This window comes from Lissotriton vulgaris, chromosome 6 (assembly GCF_964263255.1).
Source record: "Lissotriton vulgaris chromosome 6, aLisVul1.2, whole genome shotgun sequence".
Lineage (NCBI taxonomy): Eukaryota > Metazoa > Chordata > Amphibia > Caudata > Salamandridae > Lissotriton > Lissotriton vulgaris.
In genome coordinates this window covers 412,342,120-412,364,602 of record NC_141694.1, presented here as the reverse complement: position 1 = coordinate 412,364,602, position 22,483 = coordinate 412,342,120, and the positions used below count along the sequence as shown (strand labels likewise).

Genomic DNA, 22,483 nt, shown 5'->3' with positions numbered 1-22,483 from the left:
TGCTAGAAGAGTTTAGGTCATTTGTGATTATAACCTGAATGACCAAAGGGTTCGCAGGAGTGTAGTCCAATGTATGTAATTTAGTGGGCTCACAGGAGTCGTGAATAGTCTTCACATGATGGTGCGAGCCGAAGAGTCTAGCATTTGTTAGATTTAAGGTGACAAATGTCGAATGAGGTTTATTGCCTAAACATGAGAGGAGGCGATTGGAATTTGAGCTTTGTTTTTGAATGACCATTCACAGGATCTAGTAAGGTCAGAGAAAGAGTTATAATGTTAAGGTCTTGTTTAAGGTTATTTGACTTTGGATGGAAATGTCAACTAAAAGTCGCCAACAAGAAGATGAAGATGACATCTAAGGAGAAGGGTCAACCTAACGGACGACGCAAAGAGATGAAGCAATGGGAAGAGTCAGAAACTGACATCATCGGGGAAAGTCCGTGGTGGGCGTCAAGGGGCGTTCCACCCACACTGTGATTGTGTATTTTAGGGACAGCACCCCGGGGAGGAGAGGTAGTAATTGGCAATTGGAGGTTAGGATCAGTGAGGCGAATTGCTCAAAGCAAAGGCAAGGGTAGATGCCTTGAGCAGATGCGCTGAGAGAGATCAGAGCGCAGGGGAGCAGTAGGCCGAGGACCCTTAGAAGAGCGGATGGGTAGGCAGAGAGGGTACTGCTTCTTAAACTCAAGTTACCTTTAGAGGCTAAGAGAGTTTGAACTTCTTTGAAGTCAAACTGCTGACACCTTTTTAGGGTACCAAGGAACTTGCGAAATAGGGATGTCACCTAGTATAGAGTAGGGACAGATTTAACTTGATTATTTTCTCTTTCGATAGATGACGCAAAGGAACCACTTCACATCGAAGCTTTAAATTGATGATTAAGGAACTGATTTTGTATTTTGTATACTTGAGATCTATCTTGAGAAGATTGTATTCGCATTCAAATCTGACTTTTATATAAAAGCCTTAAAACTTTATCAGTTGTAAGTGGTTCTTCAGAGTGGCGTCATTTAATGGGGTTTAACTAACCTATGTGGGAGTTGTCTTTTACTCAATGACAGATATTAGCGGTCCAAAATCCCGAATGAGATAAATTATTAATTCGATCATAAATTGATACCAAAATCTCATTCCCCGCAGACCCTTGAGTTCACAGCAGGAGTGCGAGTTACAGACAGGGCTGGACTGGGAACGAAAACCGGCCCTGGCAAAGTGCTCGGCTGCTCCGCTGTTGTGGGTGCTGCCGAGCTCTTTGTCGGGGCCGGTTTTCGGCCGATTCTGTTACAGGGCCGATTTTTCAGCTATGCTGCAAAAACGGTCCTGTAACAAAAACGGCCCCCGGGGGCCCAAAACCAGCCCCCACCCTTGCAGCGCACCGGGGTATTGCCCGGTGCCCGCAACGTCCAGTCCGGGCCTGGTTACAGAACTCTGCGGCTGAAGCAGGGGGGACAGTGCAGCTCGCTGAAACGTTCGAAATTACAGACAAAATGTGCCTGTGAAAGAAAACCTCACGGACAACAGACAGGAGGTCCAAATAACTGACGGTCTGTGAAATTTATAGACAGTTGGTCACTCTAGGACCAATACATTTGTTTGGTGTATGAGGGGTTGCATCATTAAAAGGCTTGAAGATCACTGGCCTAGCAACATAATGACATGCAATTAGCACGCTTGGTAAAGGCAGAAATGGTTTACTTTATAACCATATCTTGTATTCCTGCAATATATATTTTACCAAAGAGACAGTAAAAAGATCAAGAAAGCAAAACAAAAAATAGATGGGAGTTGCTGGGAAAAAGGAAGCATTGAACGATGGAAAAAGAAAATCCCAGCCAGGTTGTCATGTGCAGTGAGTATATTTAAAGAGTTGCTGTCTGTGACACTGTAGTTGTGTTTACAGGCCAGGCAACGTGGAAAGGTCCGCTGGGAGAGTGCTGAAGATCACTGAAAAACAAAGGAGGCTCTGAAAATGGCCTTATGCAAGCAGCAGAGGATAAGTAAAAAACAAATATCTGAAATTTTGTGTGTGGGTCGGCGCGCAAGTGAGGAAGTAAGGTAGTGTATGTATCTCAGTGCTTACATGTGTGTATTTAATTGGGAGTACCTGTGCTTCCTGCTTCTTGGCATTGGATTATTAGTGGTATGCATTTTGGACACACCCATAGCATATTTGGTGTAAATCCCAGCATTTTGAGCTACGCATGGCACATTGGTTGGAATTATTGTTATTTTATTACCAAATGCTGGCATATTGGTAGTTATTTTTCGCAGCTACTTCCATGTGTTGGATGAAGGTTCATTTTGTCATCCTTGGAAAACTGCATACCCTCTGGAAGTAATGACAGTTCCTGGATTACTGGGGTCAACCATGGCATGAGATGGTGATAAATAAGCAAGTAATGCAACTTTATACATGTGTGACTGCTCCAAGGAATGAAAATGTTTGGGCACTGAACACTTATTTATTAAAATGGGAATGTTGTATTTCAAATTTTTATGCGGAGAATCAAGTTTGAAAGAAAAGTTTAGTTGATAGAGGTACTGTTGCATAAACCTGTAAAAGTAGAGCCTCAGGTAGAGCATATAATGGAGCATGTACTTTGAAGTGTAAAGATGGATTAACAAAAGGAAATGAAATGCAAAATTGTAGATTGATGCCATGGTAAATGATAAACCGTATAAGAAGTGATTTCTTAAAGTACCATTTTCACTTATGGCTTTTTAATCTTGGTTTAGGAAAATAATGCTGAAAACACATTATTTTGTCACAATTCCCTTAAAATTAATTTAGGGGTGGGGAGGGGGGGACGCAAACCTGCAAAGCATCTGAAGAGTGTGAGGTTTAGTTGGGACACTATTAGAATACTGGGGTATATGATGAGCCTCCTTAATCAGACTTTGTTTTTTAGCAAATTTATCTGAAAAATACGTTGTATAATAGTAATTCATTTTTTTCTATTTTTTCTTAGGGGAGAGATCCGCCTCCCCAGCACCCCGCCCCTAACCAGGCTCTGAAAAGAGCTAAGTTCACTCGCTCCTTTAACTTTGGGGCACATGCTACATCTCACCAGTTTCAAACATCACCAGCCATCACTGATCAAGTCTGGCTCTTGACAAACGTCCAGGATGGGGGATCTGACCTACACAAAAGTCTATATTGTGGTTCTTTGCACAGGAGAAGCGAGTAAGGATAAATGTTGCAAGCAAAACTCATACAATAAAAATGGCATCTTAAGTATTTTGTACTTGTCACAAGTACAAATAAACAACGTTTTACGAGCAATAGGTTATTCAAAAGAAAATATCACAAATAAGAACAAAATAATGCATCCCCTATGACACACCTCTTCTTTTCTCTTCATTATCACTGCAAATATTTTGGTTTGATTGTCCGTCTCCTGTGACATTCGATAATGGCCAAACAAGATTGCGTCTGTTCTGAAAGGTTAAAGGAAGAACTTAACACACAACTCTGAAAATAACACTTAGTAAGTATAAACACATATTACAATCAAACATAAATCCTGGTAAAGTGTTTAAACAGAAATATTTAACGTAGCATATACTTTTCTTTCAACTTTTATTCCAGTTATGGATATATTTAACTGTAGAAGATTTAACACTTTAGCAATATCAATTACGCTATGCATGTGACTATTTCTCGTGGCAACACACAAAGTGAAGCATAAGTCAAAAGTGACATTGAGTAAGGGCATTTCTTGAGTGGAAGGACAATCTGCAACATTAGGAAAGGTGGTTTTGTGATGGACACCATCACTGCAGAGCTCCCCCATGCAACTTTAACTTACAGTAACTAGTACACATCATCAGACAGACAGCTCACTCTACAACAATCCTAATCTTCACTTGATGGTTTATGAACTGGGTTGCAGTCATAGGGGGCTGAGGCACCACTCAACCTACTCTCCTGTACTGTAACCTTAAGCGATTTAAAAGAAGTGGCTGGAAGTAGCAGTGTGTATGTTGGCAGGGAAAAAATATTCTCTCAAATCGATTGATCTCGGATAATGCACGCTGTGGAAATTGCCGGGTGTTGGTTTAGCTGATGGCATACGTGTAAAGGTTGTACAATGTACATAGTCAACATGTGGGAGTGTTAAGTTAAATCAATTTGAGCCTTGGATGCCTAGTTATTGCTTGAATGACAGGAGGATAAACACTGGAAATAAAACACGGATGTTTCCTTGTACATGATCAGAGACAGAAATAGTGATGCTGTAGGCACATTCACCTCAGACAGTGCCTTGGTTGAAACCACATTTCTCAAACTATCATTTAGAGCTGTTAAAGCAAATGGAGAGGAAGACATTCGCTACATACTGATGCTTGTGACATCTGCTGGACCAGGGAAATAACATATGAACATATTCCCCACCCCCAATGGCGGCAATTCTGACTTCCACTGGAATGCTGGCAGACTGCTCTGTGGCTAGCTGGATGTGGGTGGGTAACCATAATCTGTACCTCACAGAACTGAAGGGGGGTCTGAAATTACTTATTCCTCACAGGACCACGTAGAGCTTGTGTGGATGATGGACAGTAAGAGAAGGTGAAATATTTGCTATTAATTCAAATGAGGATATTCTACTCAACAATCAAAGAAATTAATGTGAAATTCATACAATTTCATAAACAGGTATATCAGAGTATTCCACTGTCCGACAAGACCAGAACAATAGCAATACAGATGCCTATAAGCGCACTGCAATCATGGCTTAAGATATCCTAAGATATGCTGCCAAAATGGTCTCCGCAGCTGAAAATTCAATTAAAGGCCTTGTCACTTTAAAGACTTAGGAAATGGGAAAAAAATGACAGACACATTCTATAGGATATACGTCAGCATTTTGGTCTCCAAACTCTTGGGTGCTAGGATCTGTACTGTAGCAGTTCGTCTAACATCCATGTACACAGCTCAGAACAAAACAAGGCATCTAACTCATACAGCTCTTTAGATCAACATTGTTAATAAATACCATGGTTATATTCCTCATTAGGGGTGAACATGCGAATCCAGGATTATGCCAGGAGACTCAACTTGACCAGTTGATGCTTGTGAGTTTTTAACCCCTATCTGAATGCGAAGGCATAGCATTCCTCTTGGCTCTAACAGGATGGGGTCCTGCCATCCTCACTGCTGTCAGGATTGAAACTCATATTGCGCTGACGACTCAGACCTTGCAGCAATACATCTAGTTAGATTGCTGAACACGAGCAGTAGTGTGCTCTTCCTAAATCCGAGGCATAAAAAAGAATACTTATTTGGCGTGCAATTACACTTTCTGGATTTTGGTGATATTACTTTGCACAGATCTCTTGGTTCATGAAAACACTAATGAGAAGTAGGGTCTAGAGCTAGAGGAAATTTGATGCACAGTTGGGTTCACTGAGCAAAAATGAACCTTGCCCAGTTTGACCAGCTGATGGAACTGCTTTTACAGGAACTAACGGCAAATCTCAGCACTGCTGGAAGGGCAGACGGACAAAAGCACCATATATCCTATAATGTGATTGACAGAATCTCAATAGTTCTAAGTTACATTGTGGATGCTGATCTTTGTAGATGGTGTCCACACAATCAGCCAAAATGGCAGTCAGACACCGGTGAGAGCACAGGAAAGGGCGACATATGCCAATGGGAATGATTAGACCAGCAGAGGAAATAGAAGGCCACCCTATTTCAGGAGTCAATGCAAAAGTAAATTATATCATATACATTTATTTTGTATGTAACCAACTCAAGCTTAAACAACACACACAACTGGGGAAAGATTTTATTGCTGCTTTCAAAATGATAGCAAAGGGCGCCCCGATGAACAAATTCTGGCAGACGCGTACATAACTTTGGAACAAAGAGTGTACATTTTCTATCCCTAAGTGACAGGCACACCCTTCAAAAACCGTTGAGAAATACATCTGCAAAGAGCGACCAGAGTGATAAAAGGGGATGTTATGCATTAAGTAGGATGGCCCCATTAAGGGAGCTGCTTGCTGGGAAATTTTTTAATTATCATGGGCTGCAGAAATCGTTTCAGTGTTTATGGGGCGGTGGTATTCAAGAACCAAAAACATGTGCACTTTTACAGGCCGTGATCTCATCAGGATTGGCGAGGCACCTCATAAAATAGTTAGGTGAGGGAGATGGCGGAAAACCCTCTATCAATCCAACTACAGAAATGGGAGTCACTAGTAAAACACAATTTGTCTGAAGCAGACTGGAAAAAGGGACAGAGATCTCTCCAGAAGATAAGTATAAACGCCAGCTTTAAATACACCCAATTTATTATCCTCCATTAGACCCACCTCACTCCACACAGACTTAACTTAATGCTGGGTAGTGGTGAACAGCAGTGCCCACGCTGTGCATACATACATGTGGATTTTAAGCATATGTTGTGGGATTGCCCATCCCGACCAGACTACTGGCAGTATTACAAACAATCGTTACTTAGCTGTAAACAGTTGGTTCTCCAGTATTGGTCTCTTTCATAGATTCACATGCTTGAATATTCCCCGTTGTCGAAGTGGGAGTCCCATGGTAAATAAAATAGCAATAACATACCAATAACATAAGTATGTAATACATAACATGAAATAATAGTAGTAAATACATAATAAAGGCTCACAAACCCATTCCTACATAGGAATACAAGAGAGAGAAAAAACACTTGTAACATATTCCTGTCATTATGTTAGTCCAAACTACAGCCAATCAGGTGCCAGCACCCTTCCAGAAACTTCTCCTCAGAGCTCAGACCCTCAGATTTTCGTAGCACAAGAGCGATAAAAGAGTTGATGAGGAGATGCGAGCCTCTGAGGGGAGGAGAGTGGGTCGCATGTGAATCTATAAAAGACACCAATACTGAAGAACCACCTGTTTACAGGTAAGTAACAATTGTTCCTCTCCAGTATTAGGGTGTCTTTCATAGATTCACATGCTTGAATAGAATAGAGAGCAGTAACATCCGAAGAGGTCCGATTGCTATGCAACAGCATGGAGAAAACCAAAGAGACAGTAATAATACAGTCATGTTAGTTCTGATAGCAATCATAAAAAACCATAGCGGAGGAGGGAAGACAGAGGCTCACCTTAGTTAAAAAGATGACGAAGGACAGCCTGTCCCACTGCTGTATCCGCCTCGTTGATGGCATCCAAGCAGTAGTGCTTTGTGAATGTGTGCCTGCTGGACCACGTGGCTGCTCGGCAGATCTGATGAAGCGGCACACCAGCAAACAGGGCGGTAGAGGATGACATCGCCCTGGTGCAATGAACCCTCACTGTAGATCGTAGAGGCTTGCCGGCCTGCTGGTGGCAGAAGACAATGGCTGAAGAAATCCAACGTGCAATAGTTGGCTTGGTAACAGGGCGCCCTTTACGCATTCGTCCATGGGCAATGAACAGTTGATCGGACCTGCGAAAAGGGGCTGTTCTGCTGATGTAAAATTTAAGGCATCGTTTGATGTCCAAAGAGTGCAATCGTTGCTCTGCCGGAAATGGAGGATCGGCAAAGAAAGCCTTTAAGGAAACAGGCTCGTTTAATGGAAATCCGTAGGCACCTTAGGCAGAAAAGTTGAGTTGGTGCGAAGCACCACACAGTCAGGTTTGAATTGAAGAAAAGGAGGTTTAACAGTGAAAGCGTGAAGATCACTCACGCGACAAGATGATGTCAGAGCAAGGAGAAGGGCTACCTTCCAGGTCAGAAACTTTAGGTCCGCCCTAAGGATAGGCTCGAATGGCGCATTCATTAGTTGGGCTAAGACGACATTGAGATGCCAAGTGGGAGGAGGACGCCGAAGAGGTGGGAACTTCTGGAACAGTCCTTTGAAAATCTGAACAACAACTCTGGAAGAGCAGAGAGAGGAGGAGCCATCCTACCGGAAACGAGAGATTGCCGCCAAGAAAACTCTCAAAGTAGCATGGGAAAGCCCGGATTGAGCCAGGTCCAGAAAGAACGGAAGTAGCTGCTCCAGAGTGGAATGGATAGGATGGATATTCGTAGCCACACACCAATGGCAGAACATCTTTCATTTGAGCTTGTAAGTCTTAATGGTAGACGGAGCTCTGGCCTGAGCGAGAATGTCTCGGCATTCCGGCGAGATATTTAAATGCGCAAATTCAAGGTGCTCAGGTTCCAGGCCGACAATTGTAGAGAGGAGGGGTTCGGATGGCAAATCTGACCTTTGTCCATCGTCAGGAGGTCCGGTCGAGGATGCAGGAGGATGGGCTCGCACTGGTACAGAAGGAGCAACTCCGACAACCACGCCTGACGGGGCTATCTGGGAGCGATCAGGAGACTGTGGCAGGGCTGCCTCCGCATCTTCCACAGCACACGAGGCACCAACTGGATCAGAGGAAAAGCGTAGGCGAATAGATCGCACCAATTCATCAAAAGGGCATTCCCGCACGACCCGTGGTGGGGATGCCAACTTGCGTAAGATGGGCATTTCCGGTTCTCCGGCGTTGCACAGAGACGGACGACCGCATCGTTGAAAAACGAGGTCGAGAGTCGGTTGATGTAACTCCCACTCGTGGGTCGATGACGTGGACCTGCTGAGGGAATCCGCTAGGATGTTGGAGACGCCTGGCAGATGCACAGCCGTCAGGGAAACTTGATGACGGATTGCCCAATCCCAGATCGACTGAGCCAGCCGAGACAAGAGGGGAGACCTGGTTCCGCCCTGCTTGTTGACATAGTGCATACTGGTGGTATTGTCCGTCTGAATGAGCACTGATTCCCTTTGAATCACAGGAAGGAACGACTTGAGCGCCAGAAAAATTGCCATCAGCTCCAGCCTGTTGATGTGCCAGGAACAATGAAGCGGAGATCATTTGCCCTTGATGGAAAGGCCTTGAAGGTGAGCGCCCCAGTCTTCTAATGAGGCGTCTGTTGTGAGCGTGAGTTCTGGAGTGGTGGAGAGGAAAGAAGTTCCTGTCGCAAGGTTGGACGGTTGCGCCTACCATATAGAGCGGATCTCATGCGAGCGATGACACTCAAAATGTCGTTGAAAGAACCGGGGACCTGATGCCACTGTACGTCCAATTCCTCCTGAATGGGGCGAGTCCAAAGTCTGCAATTTGGGATCAGTGCAATACAAGACGATGCCATCCCCAGAAACGACTTCAAGATCCGGAAAGAAACGGACAGTCTTGCTCGAATCAGAGACACCAAGCGAAGGATCTTTTGTTGACGTTCTTGGGACACGAATGCCTTTGAAAGCACTGTGTCCAATGTTGCTCCCAGAAAATTCCTGCTTTGAGCCGGTTCGACCTGAGACTTTTCGACATTGATGGTTAGGCCGAGAGATCGAAACACTTCCTGACGAAGACGGGTGTGTTGAAGCAGCTGTTTGCGAGACTGTGACTTGAGGAAGCAGTCGTCCAGATATGGAAAGATTTGGACGCCTCGGAGACGCAGGTAAGCCACTACTATAGGCAATACTGGTGGATCAGAGGCCGAAAGGCAACACCTTGAACTGGAAGTCTCTCCGTCCCATTCGGAAGCACAAGTACTTCCGATGCTTTTGAAGAATTGGAACATGGACGTAGGCATCCTGTAGGTCGATGGTGATCATGAAGTCGCCCATGGAGAGCAGACGCAGGATCTCTACCAGTGTAAGCATGCGGAAGGATTGGCTCTTGAGGTACCTGTTGAGCGCTCGCAAATCCGGAATTGGTCGCCAATCTCCCGTTTTCTTGAGTATTAGGAAAAAACGGGAATAGAAACCCTTTCCTCTCTGAGACTTGGGAACCACTTCGATGGCACCTTTCTGAATTAAAAGACGAACTTGATGGAAAACCTCCTTGAGGTGGGGAGGAGGCGGGCCAGACAGTGGAGTAGGAGGAGGAATCTTGATGAACTCAAGAGCATGGCCCTTTTTGACAATGTCCAGAACCCAGCGGTCCGAGGTGATGGAGGACCACTGAGAAAAGAGCAGAGAGATTCGACCTCCAACGCTGGGGGGAGTACCAAAGTCATTGATATTTGGGAGTGGATCCTCTATATGAGGATTTACCCCTGTAGGATTTTGACGACTGCTGTCGGGAGGACTGCTGCTGGTTGGAAGAGTAACATTGGTTACCTTGAAGGTAGGAGCGGTATTGAGAGTTTCCTCCACGAAAAGTTGAGGAGGTGCCGCGTCCGCGAGCACCCACAAAATGGCTGCTTCCAAAACTGTAAAGTCCCCAATGAGCGAGCAGTGTCAGTGTCCTTTTTAATGGCCTGCAAAGCCTTGTTTATGTGCGCTCCAAAAAGCGACTCACCGTAGTATGGCATACCCAGGATCTTGGATTGAACTTCTTGGCGGAAAGAGGTGGACCGTAACCAGACCTGCCGTCGTAAGACCTCTGCACTAGCAAGCTGACGAAAGCCAGTACACACAATGTCAACTGCACAATCAATGATTTCCTCTGACGTCCTCTCTCCGTCCTGCAGGATTAGCTTCAGCCTTGTAAGCGTCAGGGATGAGGTTCACCAGAGCAGACAAGTCCGACCACATCTGGCGGTCATAGCGGCCTAAGATGGCTAAAGCATTAGCCGCCCTCACCGTAGTGAAAGCCATCGAGGAGAACTTGCGTCCAATAGCGTCTAGGCGCTGACCCTCCCTATCTGGAGGAGCTGAAATTGGCGATGCCGGATTACGGGAACGACGTTATGCTGCTTGAGTGACCACTGAGTCGGGCTTTGGATGAGTGACAAGGCACACTGGAGATCCTACGGGCGCCGTATATTTTTTCTCAAGGCGAGGCAGTTGAGCCGGCAGTGAATTTGGTGTTTGCATGAGCTTCACCCCTTCAGCCCATATAAAGTCTATGATGAGTATAGTGTGGACTTGTTTGAATGGCTGATTTTTAAAATCATAGAGGAAACAATCCTCCTCCCTCTGGACTCTAGGCAATTTTAAACGTTGGGCCTCTCTATCCATCAGCTTATGTAAACTCGCAATGTCCACCGGAGGCGAATCCCCGGGCTCTACCGGGGGAGGCGTCTGGATTTGGTAGTCGTCCCACTCAGCCATGTGGGTGGCGGCGTCATCAGCATCATCATGGACCTCACCATCTTCCCGTTCGGGAGCGACATCATCATCAACGGGGTACACAGTAGTGTGGATCTTCACTGACGTCTGGACCTGTGGTGAAGGCATTGGTGGCAAAGGTGGCGGAACATGGACAGGAGCCGCCGCAGTCGCAGGCACATGAGGCATAGGCGTACCCTGCGGAGAAGGCGGGAAATGCCGGTTGTAGTCATGGATTAGTTACTTACCTGTAATCCTAGTTCTCTTCCAGGGGTATCCTCATCAAAGTCATAAGCATTAGAATATTCCCGCCCATGCGCCGGACCCCGGAAACACTATATTATATGTGCCCCACATATATATATATACATATATATATATATAAATAATATATATATATAAAAACAAGCAATAGCAGCCAAATCACATTAGAGCTGAAATATGCTGTGAAGAATTTCCACCATACATGTATAATAAGCATTAGAAACATGAGAAACAACACCAAAGATTGTTTAGAAATTGTTTTAATGCTCAGAAAGCAGTAGAAATTCTCATAACTCACTGGAAGCATAGGAAGCTCCCAGGCTGCATTGCAAACACACAGTCTAAAAAGACTGAAAAGCTAACCTGTAGCTGAATAGCAATAAACTGACACCTGCCTTTAAGGCACTCATGACCCCCTGTATCCCATCATGCCCCAGGGGTGACAGTTAGGTCAGTTCTTTTCGGAGACTGAAAACAAACCCAATAACAAATAGGTTAACAATATCTCCTTATTAAAGAGTATCCTTTGCCCGGGGAGGCGGGAGGGTTGCTTATGACTTTGATGAGGATACCCCTGGAAGAGAACTAGGATTACAGGTAAGTAACTAATCCTTCTCTTCCAGGGGATCCTCATCAATAGTCATAAGCATTAGAATAGAGTAGCGAGCCTCTCCTCATCCCTGCGGGCAAAGGAATGATAAGACAGTAATCTCATCAATAAGTCTGAGTAGACTATAGACTACCCAAACAGATTCCTCAAGGAGGCTTGCCCTACTTGAGTATCGGCCCTGGAATCAGATTCGAGGCAGTAATGCCTCGTAAAGGTATGAACTGATTTCCAGGTTGCAGCCTTGCATATTTCCGACATTGGAATGCCATGCAAGAAAGCTACTGTAGCGGCCTTCCCTCTAGTGGAATGCGCTTTTGGAGACATCAACAAAGGTTTGCCTGCTAGCTCATAGGCCAACTTAATGCAAGAGACAATCCATCTGGAGATGGACCTCTTGGCCGCTGGAAAACCTGTTCTCATTGAGCCATAGTTCACAAACAGCTGGTCCGTTTTCCTAATCCCTTTAGTCTTTTCCAAATAAAACTTAAGCACTCTCTTAAGATCTAAGGAGTGAAGTGACCGCTCGGCTGGGGTCGTAGGATTTGGGAAAAAAGAAGGGAGGGAAATAGACTGATTTATAAGAAAATCAGAGATGACCTTAGGCAAGAAAGATGGGTGAGCCCTTAGGACTACTCTGTTGTGGTGGAAAATAGTATATGGTTCCTTCGCACAGAGCACTTGTATCTCACTTACTCTGCGCGCAGAGGTAATCGCCACCAAAAAAGCTGCCTTCCAAGAGAGATGTTGTAAGGAAGCCTTGTGGATGGGCTCGAAAGGAGGTGACATTAACCTGGATAGAACTAGGTTTAATTCCCATGGAGGAGAAGGATTTCGCACAGGGGGATACACTTTCTTCAACTCCTGGAGGAAGTCCTTAACCACTGGAACCTGAAAGAAAGACATCTGATCAGGTGATTTTCTGTATGCTACAATAGCTGACAAATGCACTCTAATTGAAGTGTACTTTAAACCAGCAGTTGCGAGGGAAAGGAGGCATGGTAAGATGACATCCTCCTGTCCCTTAGTCGGATCCAAGTGATGATCTCTACACCACAAGTAAAATCTTTTCCACTTGAATGCATAGGACGCTCTTGTGGAAGGTCTCTTAGCCTCCTTTAAAATGTTCATGCATTCGGGAGGCAAGTTCAAATGTCCATATTGCAGGACCTCAGGAGCCATGCTGTTATGTTCAATGATGGGAGGTTGGGATGCATTATCCTCCCGTTCATCTTGCTCAACAGGTCCGGCCTGCAAGGGAGCCGTTTGTGTGGACACACAGACAGATGTAGAAGGTCCGGATACCACCACTGCCGAGGCCAATCCGGAGCAATCAGGATCATTTCCATGTTCGATCTGAGGAGCTTGGACACTACTCTCGGAATCAGCGCTAGGGGAGGAAACGCGTATGCGAACATCCCTGCCCAATCCAACAGTAGAGCATTTCCCTGCGTTCCTGGCCAGTGGAACCTGGACGCGAAGGCGTGGCATTTGGTGTTTTCGTCGTCTGCAAACAAGTCTATGGATGGACGACCCCAGCAACAAAAAAGCTCTTCTACTACTTTGTCGTTTAGCACCCAATCTGGCTGATCTTCGAAGTTTCTGCTGAGTGCATCTGCTTTGATGTTCAACTCGCCTGGAAGGTGCACTGCCACTACTGGGAGACCTCGAGAGAGAAGCCAATGCCAGATTGCCTGAGCCTCTCGAGATAGTGGGCGAGATCTTGTGCCTCCTTGTTTGTTCAGATAAAACATGGTGGTCGTATTGTCCGTCTGAACTAGGACTGAGTTGGATTTGATCGCTGGTAGGAAAGCTTTGAGAGCCAGGAATACCGCTCTGAGTTCCAGCATGTTGATGTGGTATGTCTGCTCCTGCGCAGACCACTGGCTTTGAATCTGAAGCGGACCCATGTGTGCTCCCCAGCCTTGCAGGGAGGCATCCGTCACTATAGACTGGGAAGGAACGGGTTGGTGAAAAGGCACCCCCACCATCACATTCTTTCTCCGAGTCCACCATCTGATGGCCTCTTTCGTCGCCTGGGAAAGAGTGATTCGATCTTCCCAGCGCCCTGTCGCTTGGTCCCACTGATCCTCCAGAGCCTGTTGTAGAGGACGCATTCTCAGCCTGGCGTTTGGGATGAGAAAAATGCAGGACGCCATGGACCCCAGTAGAGATGCTACTTGTCGGGCTGTTGGAAGCCGAGACTCTAGCAGAATCCCACATTTCTGACTCATGGAAAAAAGTTTCTCCTCCGAAGGAAACGCTTTTCCCAAGCTTGTGTCCAGAACGGAGCCTAGGTAGTGGATGGACTGTGTAGGCCGCTGGACTGACTTCTCCAGGTTCACATGGAGGCCGAGTCTGTGTAGCTGGTGCAGGCACAGTTGCAGATCGTGCGTTACTTGTACCGGAGATGGACCTTTTAGGAGCCAGTCGTCCAGGTATGGGTAAATGAAGAGACCCTTCTTGTGAAGAAAAGCCGCCACCACTGCCATGCATTTGGTGAAGACCCGTGGTGCAGACTTGAGACCGAAGGGTAACACCTTGTACTGGTAGTGCTTGTTCCCTACGACAAACCTCAGGTACTTGCGATGTTGTTGTGCAATCGGGATGTGAAAGTACGCATCTTGTAGATCCACCAAACACATCCAATCTCCGGCTTGAAGATGTGGACATATTTGGTGAAGTGCTAACATGCGGAACTTTTCTTTGACGATGACTTTGTTTAATAGTCGTAGGTCGAGTATTGGTCTGAACTTGTCCTCCTGATCTTTTTTGGGGACAAGGAAATATCTGGAGTAAACACCCTTTCCTCTTAGAGCGGGAGGAACCTCCTCTATCGCTCTTTTTTGCAGTAGGATTTGCACCTCTCGTCGTAGCAATGTTAGCTGGTGAGGGCAAGAACTCTTTGGAGGGATGCTCTTCGGAAGAGCACGGAAACGTATCCTGTATCCATTGCGCAATATATTCAGCACCCACTGATCTCTTGTGATGCTGACCCACTCTGTCAGGTGTTGCGAAGCACTTCCTCACACTGGAGTGGGCAACGGCGCCAGAGGAAGCCTCTGTTCAGGCTTTTCCCCCTCTTGTGGTGTTGGAGGACTGTTGGTGACCTCCTCTACCTCTGCTGGGCTTGCCTCGAAACTGGGGTTTCCCTTGAGTTTTATTCTGGGACCACTGAGGGGTTTGAACCCTCTGTTGAGCCCCTCTCCCCCTGTTGGTCTTGAAGCGGCGCTTGAATTCTTTTTTCTTCTCCAAGCCCACCGCCTTCACCGTATCCAACTCAGTCTTCATTCGGGTCATCTCTTCGTCCGCATGTTCTCGGAAGAGAGCGGAACCCGAAAAGGGAAGATTTAGAATCCGATGCGGAGCATCCGGTTTCAGACCTGTAAGGCGCAACCAGGCCGATCTTCTGGCGCAAACTCCATGGGAATAGGAATTCGCCACCAGACACCCCTCTGTAACAGTCTCTTCAAAGTCCTGCTGGTCTTCTTTTGGCAGCTTGGCTTTGAATCTTCCATCGAGTCCCATAAGGCTCTGTCATATCGGCCCAGAAGCGCAGCTGCACTAGCAACCTTAAGTGTGGAAGCAGCTGAGTTGCAAACCTTTCAACCCCAGGAGTCTTGAGTTTTGCTGTCCTTATCTGGCGGGACTGAAGAGGAACCAGCAACAGCATGTGTCTTCCTTGCCGCCGCCACAATCACAGAGTCTGCTGGAGGGTCAGATTTTACAAACACCGGGTCAGAAGCCGCCGGTTTGTACTTATTCTGAATGCGGGCTGGTACCGCTCTGATTGCTGCTGGAGTAGGAAAACCTCCTTGACAGGATCCATAATCCCCGGGACTAAAGGCAGCAGAGGACGGGAGATGGCTTTCTTGTGTAAAGTTTCAAAAATGACTGTCGTTGTTACTTGAGGGACAGACATCTCGATGTTTCGTTTTTTTTTTTGAAAAGACCTTTATTAACAGCAAAGCCATTGTCGTCATTTAAGCACTTACAGACTTACATTGCATGATAACTACATATCACAATAACGTTGTAGCCAAAAGATGTACACAGCCATAGTAGCCGGCATCCCGGGGGCTGGCGGCGAGATGAAGTGGCACCAGTCCAGTATAACCGATAGTGATACCCCCCTGGAGGTAGCGTGAGGTGCAGTGCGACAGCTGGCTATCCCCTGATGAAAACTTGTTAGCAAGGTCTTATGTTGAGGAAAAGGTCAAAGAAAACTACCCAAACTCCCATCCCAACTCCCCCCTCCCTCCTGTGAGTGTGTCTGTGGAATTTCTACATACTCCGAATCGTGGATAAAGCTTGGTGTGTCTGTTGTGTGCCCTATCCTATCCCCAACCCCAGTATGTCAGTCCCCTCCAATAGCCTTCCCATCACGCCCCCTATGAGACCCCGAACTTCAAGTCAACCCTATCTCACCCCACCGCCCGCACCTCTCCTCACCCCGAGGGAAGAAACCCGTGGTTGCCCAACTCCCTACTCCGATACCTGGTCCTGAAGGTCCACCACCTCTGAAGTGTCTGAACCGCCTTCCTCTCCCTTCTGTAAATATTCCTTGTAGAGGTCCCAAAAGTTTTTCGGTCTGCTCCTAGGCGGAGCAATTCACTGTACAGCTCGGTTTGAGTACAGCAGTACTGTAAATCCCTCGCCCACCTTTTCTTGGTGGGGAGAGGCCCTCGCATCCAACAAGCCGCCACCACTCTCCTGGCTATCAGCAGCGCCATATCGGCCAGTCGACGTAAAGATGGGGGGAGTGGCTTAGAGTAACCTAGTAGTGCCAGTTTCGGAGCTCGAGGCAGTGTCTCCCCCAATATCTGATCAAGCTCAGTGAATACTTCCCCCCAAAAAGCTTGTACCCCAGGGCAGAGCCATGCCATGTGGAAAAAGTCGATTCAGAAAAGGGGGTGGTGATGAACAGAGTGTCTGAATTGAGCAGACCACTCTTACCCAGTCCAAAGATCAGGGCTTGATCCATCACCGTTATTTATCTCACTGCCCCATCCCAGCTCAGAACCTGGCTATATGCAAATCAGTCTGTCCCTGGCCCAGTGCATCATGGGAACAGGGCAGACTAAACTACCAAGCCAATTCTTCACCAGAAAGGAAACAAGCTACCGGGGACCGGTTTCTGGCATTTCAGCCGTCTTCGGCCCGGCTTGCTTGAATCCTGATGGAGCAGTGAGAAAGGGACTCATGTCTGAGTATACCCTGCCACACCTATAGTGGCCAAAATCGATTCAGAAAAGGGGGTGGTGATGAACAGAGTGTCTGAATTGAGCAGACCACTCTTACCCAGTCCAAAGATCAGGGCTTGATCCATCACCGTTATTTATCTCACTGCCCCATCCCAGCTCAGAACCTGGCTATATGCAAATCAGTCTGTCCCTGGCCCAGTGCATCATGGGAACAGGGCAGACTAAACTACCAAGCCAATTCTTCACCAGAAAGGAAACAAGCTACCGGGGACCGGTTTCTGGCATTTCAGCCGTCTTCGGCCCGGCTTGCTTGAATCCTGATGGAGCAGTGAGAAAGGGACTCATGTCTGAGTATACCCTGCCACACCTATAGTGGCCAAAATCGATTCAGAAAAGGGGGTGGTGATGAACAGAGTGTCTGAATTGAGCAGACCACTCTTACCCAGTCCAAAGATCAGGGCTTGATCCATCACCGTTATTTATCTCACTGCCCCATCCCAGCTCAGAACCTGGCTATATGCAAATCAGTCTGTCCCTGGCCCAGTGCATCATGGGAACAGGGCAGACTAAACTACCAAGCCAATTCTTCACCAGAAAGGAAACAAGCTACCGGGGACCGGTTTCTGGCATTTCAGCCGTCTTCGGCCCGGCTTGCTTGAATCCTGATGGAGCAGTGAGAAAGGGACTCATGTCTGAGTATACCCTGCCACACCTATAGTGGCCAAAATCGATTCAGAAAAGGGGGTGGTGATGAACAGAGTGTCTGAATTGAGCAGACCACTCTTACCCAGTCCAAAGATCAGGGCTTGATCCATCACCGTTATTTATCTCACTGCCCCATCCCAGCTCAGAACCTGGCTATATGCAAATCAGTCTGTCCCTGGCCCAGTGCATCATGGGAACAGGGCAGACTAAACTACCAAGCCAATTCTTCACCAGAAAGGAAACAAGCTACCGGGGACCGGTTTCTGGCATTTCAGCCGTCTTCGGCCCGGCTTGTGGAAAAAGTCGGCAACCGGCGTTCGGCAACGCTCACACTCCGCCGAGGGCCGGAGGCCATATCGATGTAACAGTTCGGGAGTGTAATACACCCGCTGAAGGAACTTGAAATGCACCAACCTGTGCCTGCCATTGAGGGAGATTTTACGCGTACTGGAACAGCAGTATCGCCACATGTTGTCGTCGACGGGCGTCTGCAGATCTTCCTGCCATGCCGCTCTAGCTTTAGAGTGTAGCAGGCGCTGATGCGCCACTCCCAACCTGTTGACATGCGAGATTAATTTAGCAGGTGTTTTAGTTTTAATGATATAGGTCAGTTCAGGGACCTCCTCAGGCTCCTCCATAGCCGAGCCCAGTACCTCCCGGAACGCCGAGCGCAGCCTGTGAAACTGGAATTTCTGGAGTAATGAGGGGCGCGATGTCGCGGGGGTGAGCTGATCCCAAGTTTTTAATGTGCCCTCTGTAAACAGATCCTCCATCTTCGCGATTCTGAGAGAGCGAAGGGCCTCAACGACGCCTTTCTCTCCCAAGGGGTCCAGCCAGAGCGCCCATTCTATCGGCATCAGTGGGGAATACAACATAGTACAGTCGCGGGCACGCGCCAGGGCATGCCATGCGTGGTTGGTCGCCTTAAGAGAATCCATTCGTCCGACAGAGCGATCTACCGGGAGGCAGATCGTGGCAGGCAAGGGGAGCGGGTCTGCAAACAGTTTTTCTAGGATTAAATGCGGCGTACCTGCGTCGCCGTGGACCCATGAGTGCAGATGAGCAGCTTGCGCTACTCGGTAGTAGCGTTCCAAGTCCGGGGGACCCAGACCCCCCATCTCGCAGGGGAGAATTAGTGTCGCCCACTGTATCCTGGGTTGCTTGCCGCCCCAGGCCAGTCGGATTAGGACTTGTGTGAGCTGTCTAAAAAAGGCCTTCGATAGCACCACTGGAATATTTGTGAAAAGAAACAGAAACCGGGGCAGCACGATCATTTTCATGATGGCGATCCTGCCTAGGAGGGATAGCGGGAGTTTACACCAAGTGTCTACATCATCGACTAATTTATTGAAGGCCACGCCGTAGTTATCCCGGACTAGGATCTCCGGGTCGGTGTGCAGTCGAATACCCAAGTACCTGACCGAGTCTGTGGACCACTTTAGGGGGTACTCCATGTCGAAGGGATGTGTCACTGGAGTGAGAGGGAAAGCGATAGATTTATCCCAATTCACCCGTAAACCTGAGAGCGAGCCGAAGCGGACCACCTCCCGGAGAACTGCGGACAAATTCGACTCCGGGTTTCGGACGTATAGCAAGGTGTCATCAGCGTACGTCGATATCCCAATTTTGTAGGTGGGAGAGCTTATCCCCTTCAGACTGTGGTACTCCCTAATAGCGCAAGCCAGGGGTTCCGCCACCAGCGCATAAAGTAGAGGCGAGAGGGGGCAGCCCTGCCTAGTTCCCCTGCCAATATGGATCGGTTCCGACACCCTGTCTCCCAGTTTCAGTCTGGCTGACGGACGGTGGTACAGTGCACCAATCCTCTGCAGAAACGGTTCGCCCAGGCCCAGCTTCCGAAGCACTCTAATCATAAATGGCCATTCGACAGAATCGAATGCCTTCTCCATGTCCAGGAATATCGCTAGTGCCCTGTTCTTCTGTCGGACATGTTGCATCGTTCCCAGTACCGTGCGTATGTTGTATGTTAGATTTCTGCATGGAACGAATCCAGACTGTTCGGGCGCAACCAGCTCTGGGACCAAGAGAGCCAGCCGATTGGCCAGTACTTTGGCGTATATCTAGGCGTCCACGTTTAGCAGACTAAGAGGCCTATATGAACTGCAGAGGTCCGGAGGTTTCCCCGGCTTCAGAATGGTGACCAGCAACGCCTCGCGCATAGTGAGGGGCATCTCACCGTCCTCACAGATCGCGTCATAGAGGGTGATCAGGTGTGGGAGCAGGATGTCTTTGTAGACTTTATAGAAGCCCACCGTGAGCCCGTCGGAACCCGGTGCACTACCCGCTCTCATGCCGGCGAGGGCCTCCAAAATTTCGTCCTCCTGAAAGGGGGCCATCAAAAATTCCCTGTCTGAATTCCGCAGGAAAAGCATGGCGATATGGTCCAGATAATCGTCCATTTCTTCCTCAACGCCCTGTGTTTTGGACTGGTAAAGTTCGGCGTAATAGCGTCTGAAAGTCGCAAGAATTTGCTCCTCATCAGTGACCACGTCACCCTCTGGGGAGCTCAATTCGCCTATCACTAGAGGTCTCCGAGAGCCCCTAACCATACGAGCCAGAAGGGCGCCCGGCCTATCTCCCTCCCCGTAGACCCGGGCCGTAGCGTATTTTCCCATGTAGAGAATCTCCCTGTCTGCCAGTGACTGATACTCCGACAGTAAAGGGGTGAGCACCAAACCAATGTCAGGGCCAGGGTCCTGAAGTTTCCGGCTCTCCAGGTCCGCCAGCTTAGCTTCTAACGCTGTTAACTCCCGTCTAATGGTGCGCAACATACTGGAGTGTTTTGACATAGCCATGCCTCTAATAAAAACCTTGAATGTCTCCCAGACCGTGAAAAAATTATCAACAGAGCCCAAATTTGTAGCAAAAAACTTCTCAATGTCTTCCGCCAGTTCGCCCCGAAAGACATCATCCAACAGGGCGAAGGGGGGGAACCTCCAGGTAAAGGCCGGAATACCCTTCCTAGCAGTGGAAAGATGCAGCAGAATTGGGGAGTGGTCCGAGAGGGTGAGCGGGAGAACCTCGCAGGTGCCAATACTGCTCAGGACAGGAGGAGTCGCCAACCAATAATCTATTCTGGTGTGGATGTTATGGTATGCCGAATAGTGTGTGAAGCCACCTTTCGAGGGGTGTTTATCCCTCCAGACATCAACCAGGTCAAGTTTGATCAGTTCAGCTTTCATGTAGGCGGCGGAGGCCACCGGCCGACGAGCAGGGCCAGAGGAGCGGTCCCTCTCAGGGTTTAAGACAAAATTAAAATCACCTCCCCATAACATCCCAGGCTGTGCGTGAGACCTACAGTGTGTGGACAGGGCAGCATAGAAGCCAGGGTTATCATAATTGGGGCCGTAAACATTAACGATCAGCAGGTCAAGTCCCTTACCCACACATCTAGCTAGGACATATCGACCCTCCGTATCTGCCAGTACCGGGATCAATTTCAGTTGTGAGGAAGGGCTGACCCAGGTTAGTACCCCCCGGGAATGTGTCGTGAAGCCAGCCGCCACAGTATGTCCCGCCAACCCACGAGACTGTAACATCCTACTGTTGATGGGCAAATGGGTTTCTTGCAGGAGGGCCAGATCAACATGATGTCGGTGTAGGTAACTAAGGACCCTCCTCAACTTGCGGTAATCGTTCAGGCCCCGCACGTTCCAGGTCAGCATTTTCAGAGTGTGTGGGGTATGTGTGGGATCATTCAGAGCGGCATTCGACATAGCAAGGACATTTGAACCATCGTATCACCAGGGATGGCGATAGCGTCGCTCCCTAGGTCGAGAGCAACCACTAGCAGCACTGGATAATGAACAAAACGTAGCAGTACACATTTCCCCGCTTTAGTCAGCTGGCACTTCAATTTGGGTACATTTCCACATAGCATTCCACTCAAAGCCATTTCGAACTCCCCAAAACCATTGAAACAAGAACCCCCGTCAGTAGCCCCCCCCCCCCAACCCAACCACCCGCTTCCCCACCCACCCACAGCCGACCACCCCCAACCAGGTCAGACAGGCCCCAAAATCAACCCCCATCAACCCAAAAATAGCAAGGTGTAGTACGTGTTGAAAATCGACTCCCCAAGGAGTCACACAGCCAAAGGCACCGGGGCAGAGCACGCCTGTAAGGAACAGCACCACCTACTGTTCTACCGCATATATCTAGTTCGACTCTCCGGCCTGCCCCCGCTATGTATTCAGTGTCCATAGTAAATCACACCTATGTGCTCCCCAACCCCACCAACCTCCCAACCGTTGAACGCTGGCCTGGGCATACCCCCACGCAGAGATGTCCTCCCCCCGCTTCAATAATCGCCATAGAATGAGTCCAGGCCAGCTGCCTGCCCCAGGCGAGGGCCCACCCGACTGACAGTCATAGTGCAACCCAGACTTACCGCCCCCCAAGGGGGTGGTTCAGCTCCTCCATTTGAGGAATAGTGTCCTCTCCGCGTTGAGGAGAGTCACATGCTCCACTAGTACCCATCTAGTCCTGCTCATCCATGTGCGAGACTGAACCAGTGTCGTCCTCATGGTTCTTCTGTGCCTCCTTGCGCTCCCGGGTCCATTCCTTCAGGGACTTCTGAAGGTCTCTAGGATCTGTGAAAAAGTGGGAATGCCCCCCTTTGTTGATGCGGAGTTTGGCGGGGTACAGCATC

The 22,483-nt window shown here is 48.1% G+C and overlaps 1 protein-coding gene across 2 annotated transcripts in view; it reads right to left on the bottom strand.

The window, feature by feature from the left end:
• FBXO9 (F-box protein 9) overlaps positions 1 to 22,483 on the bottom strand; it is a 373,518-nt gene that overhangs the window by 66,516 nt on the left and 284,519 nt on the right. For both annotated transcript variants that reach the window (XM_086926428.1, XM_086926427.1), the window contains exon 11: positions 3,345 to 3,438. In XM_086926428.1, the coding sequence (XP_086782554.1) occupies positions 3,345 to 3,438 (94 nt within the window). The remainder of the gene's footprint in view (positions 1 to 3,344; positions 3,439 to 22,483) is intronic.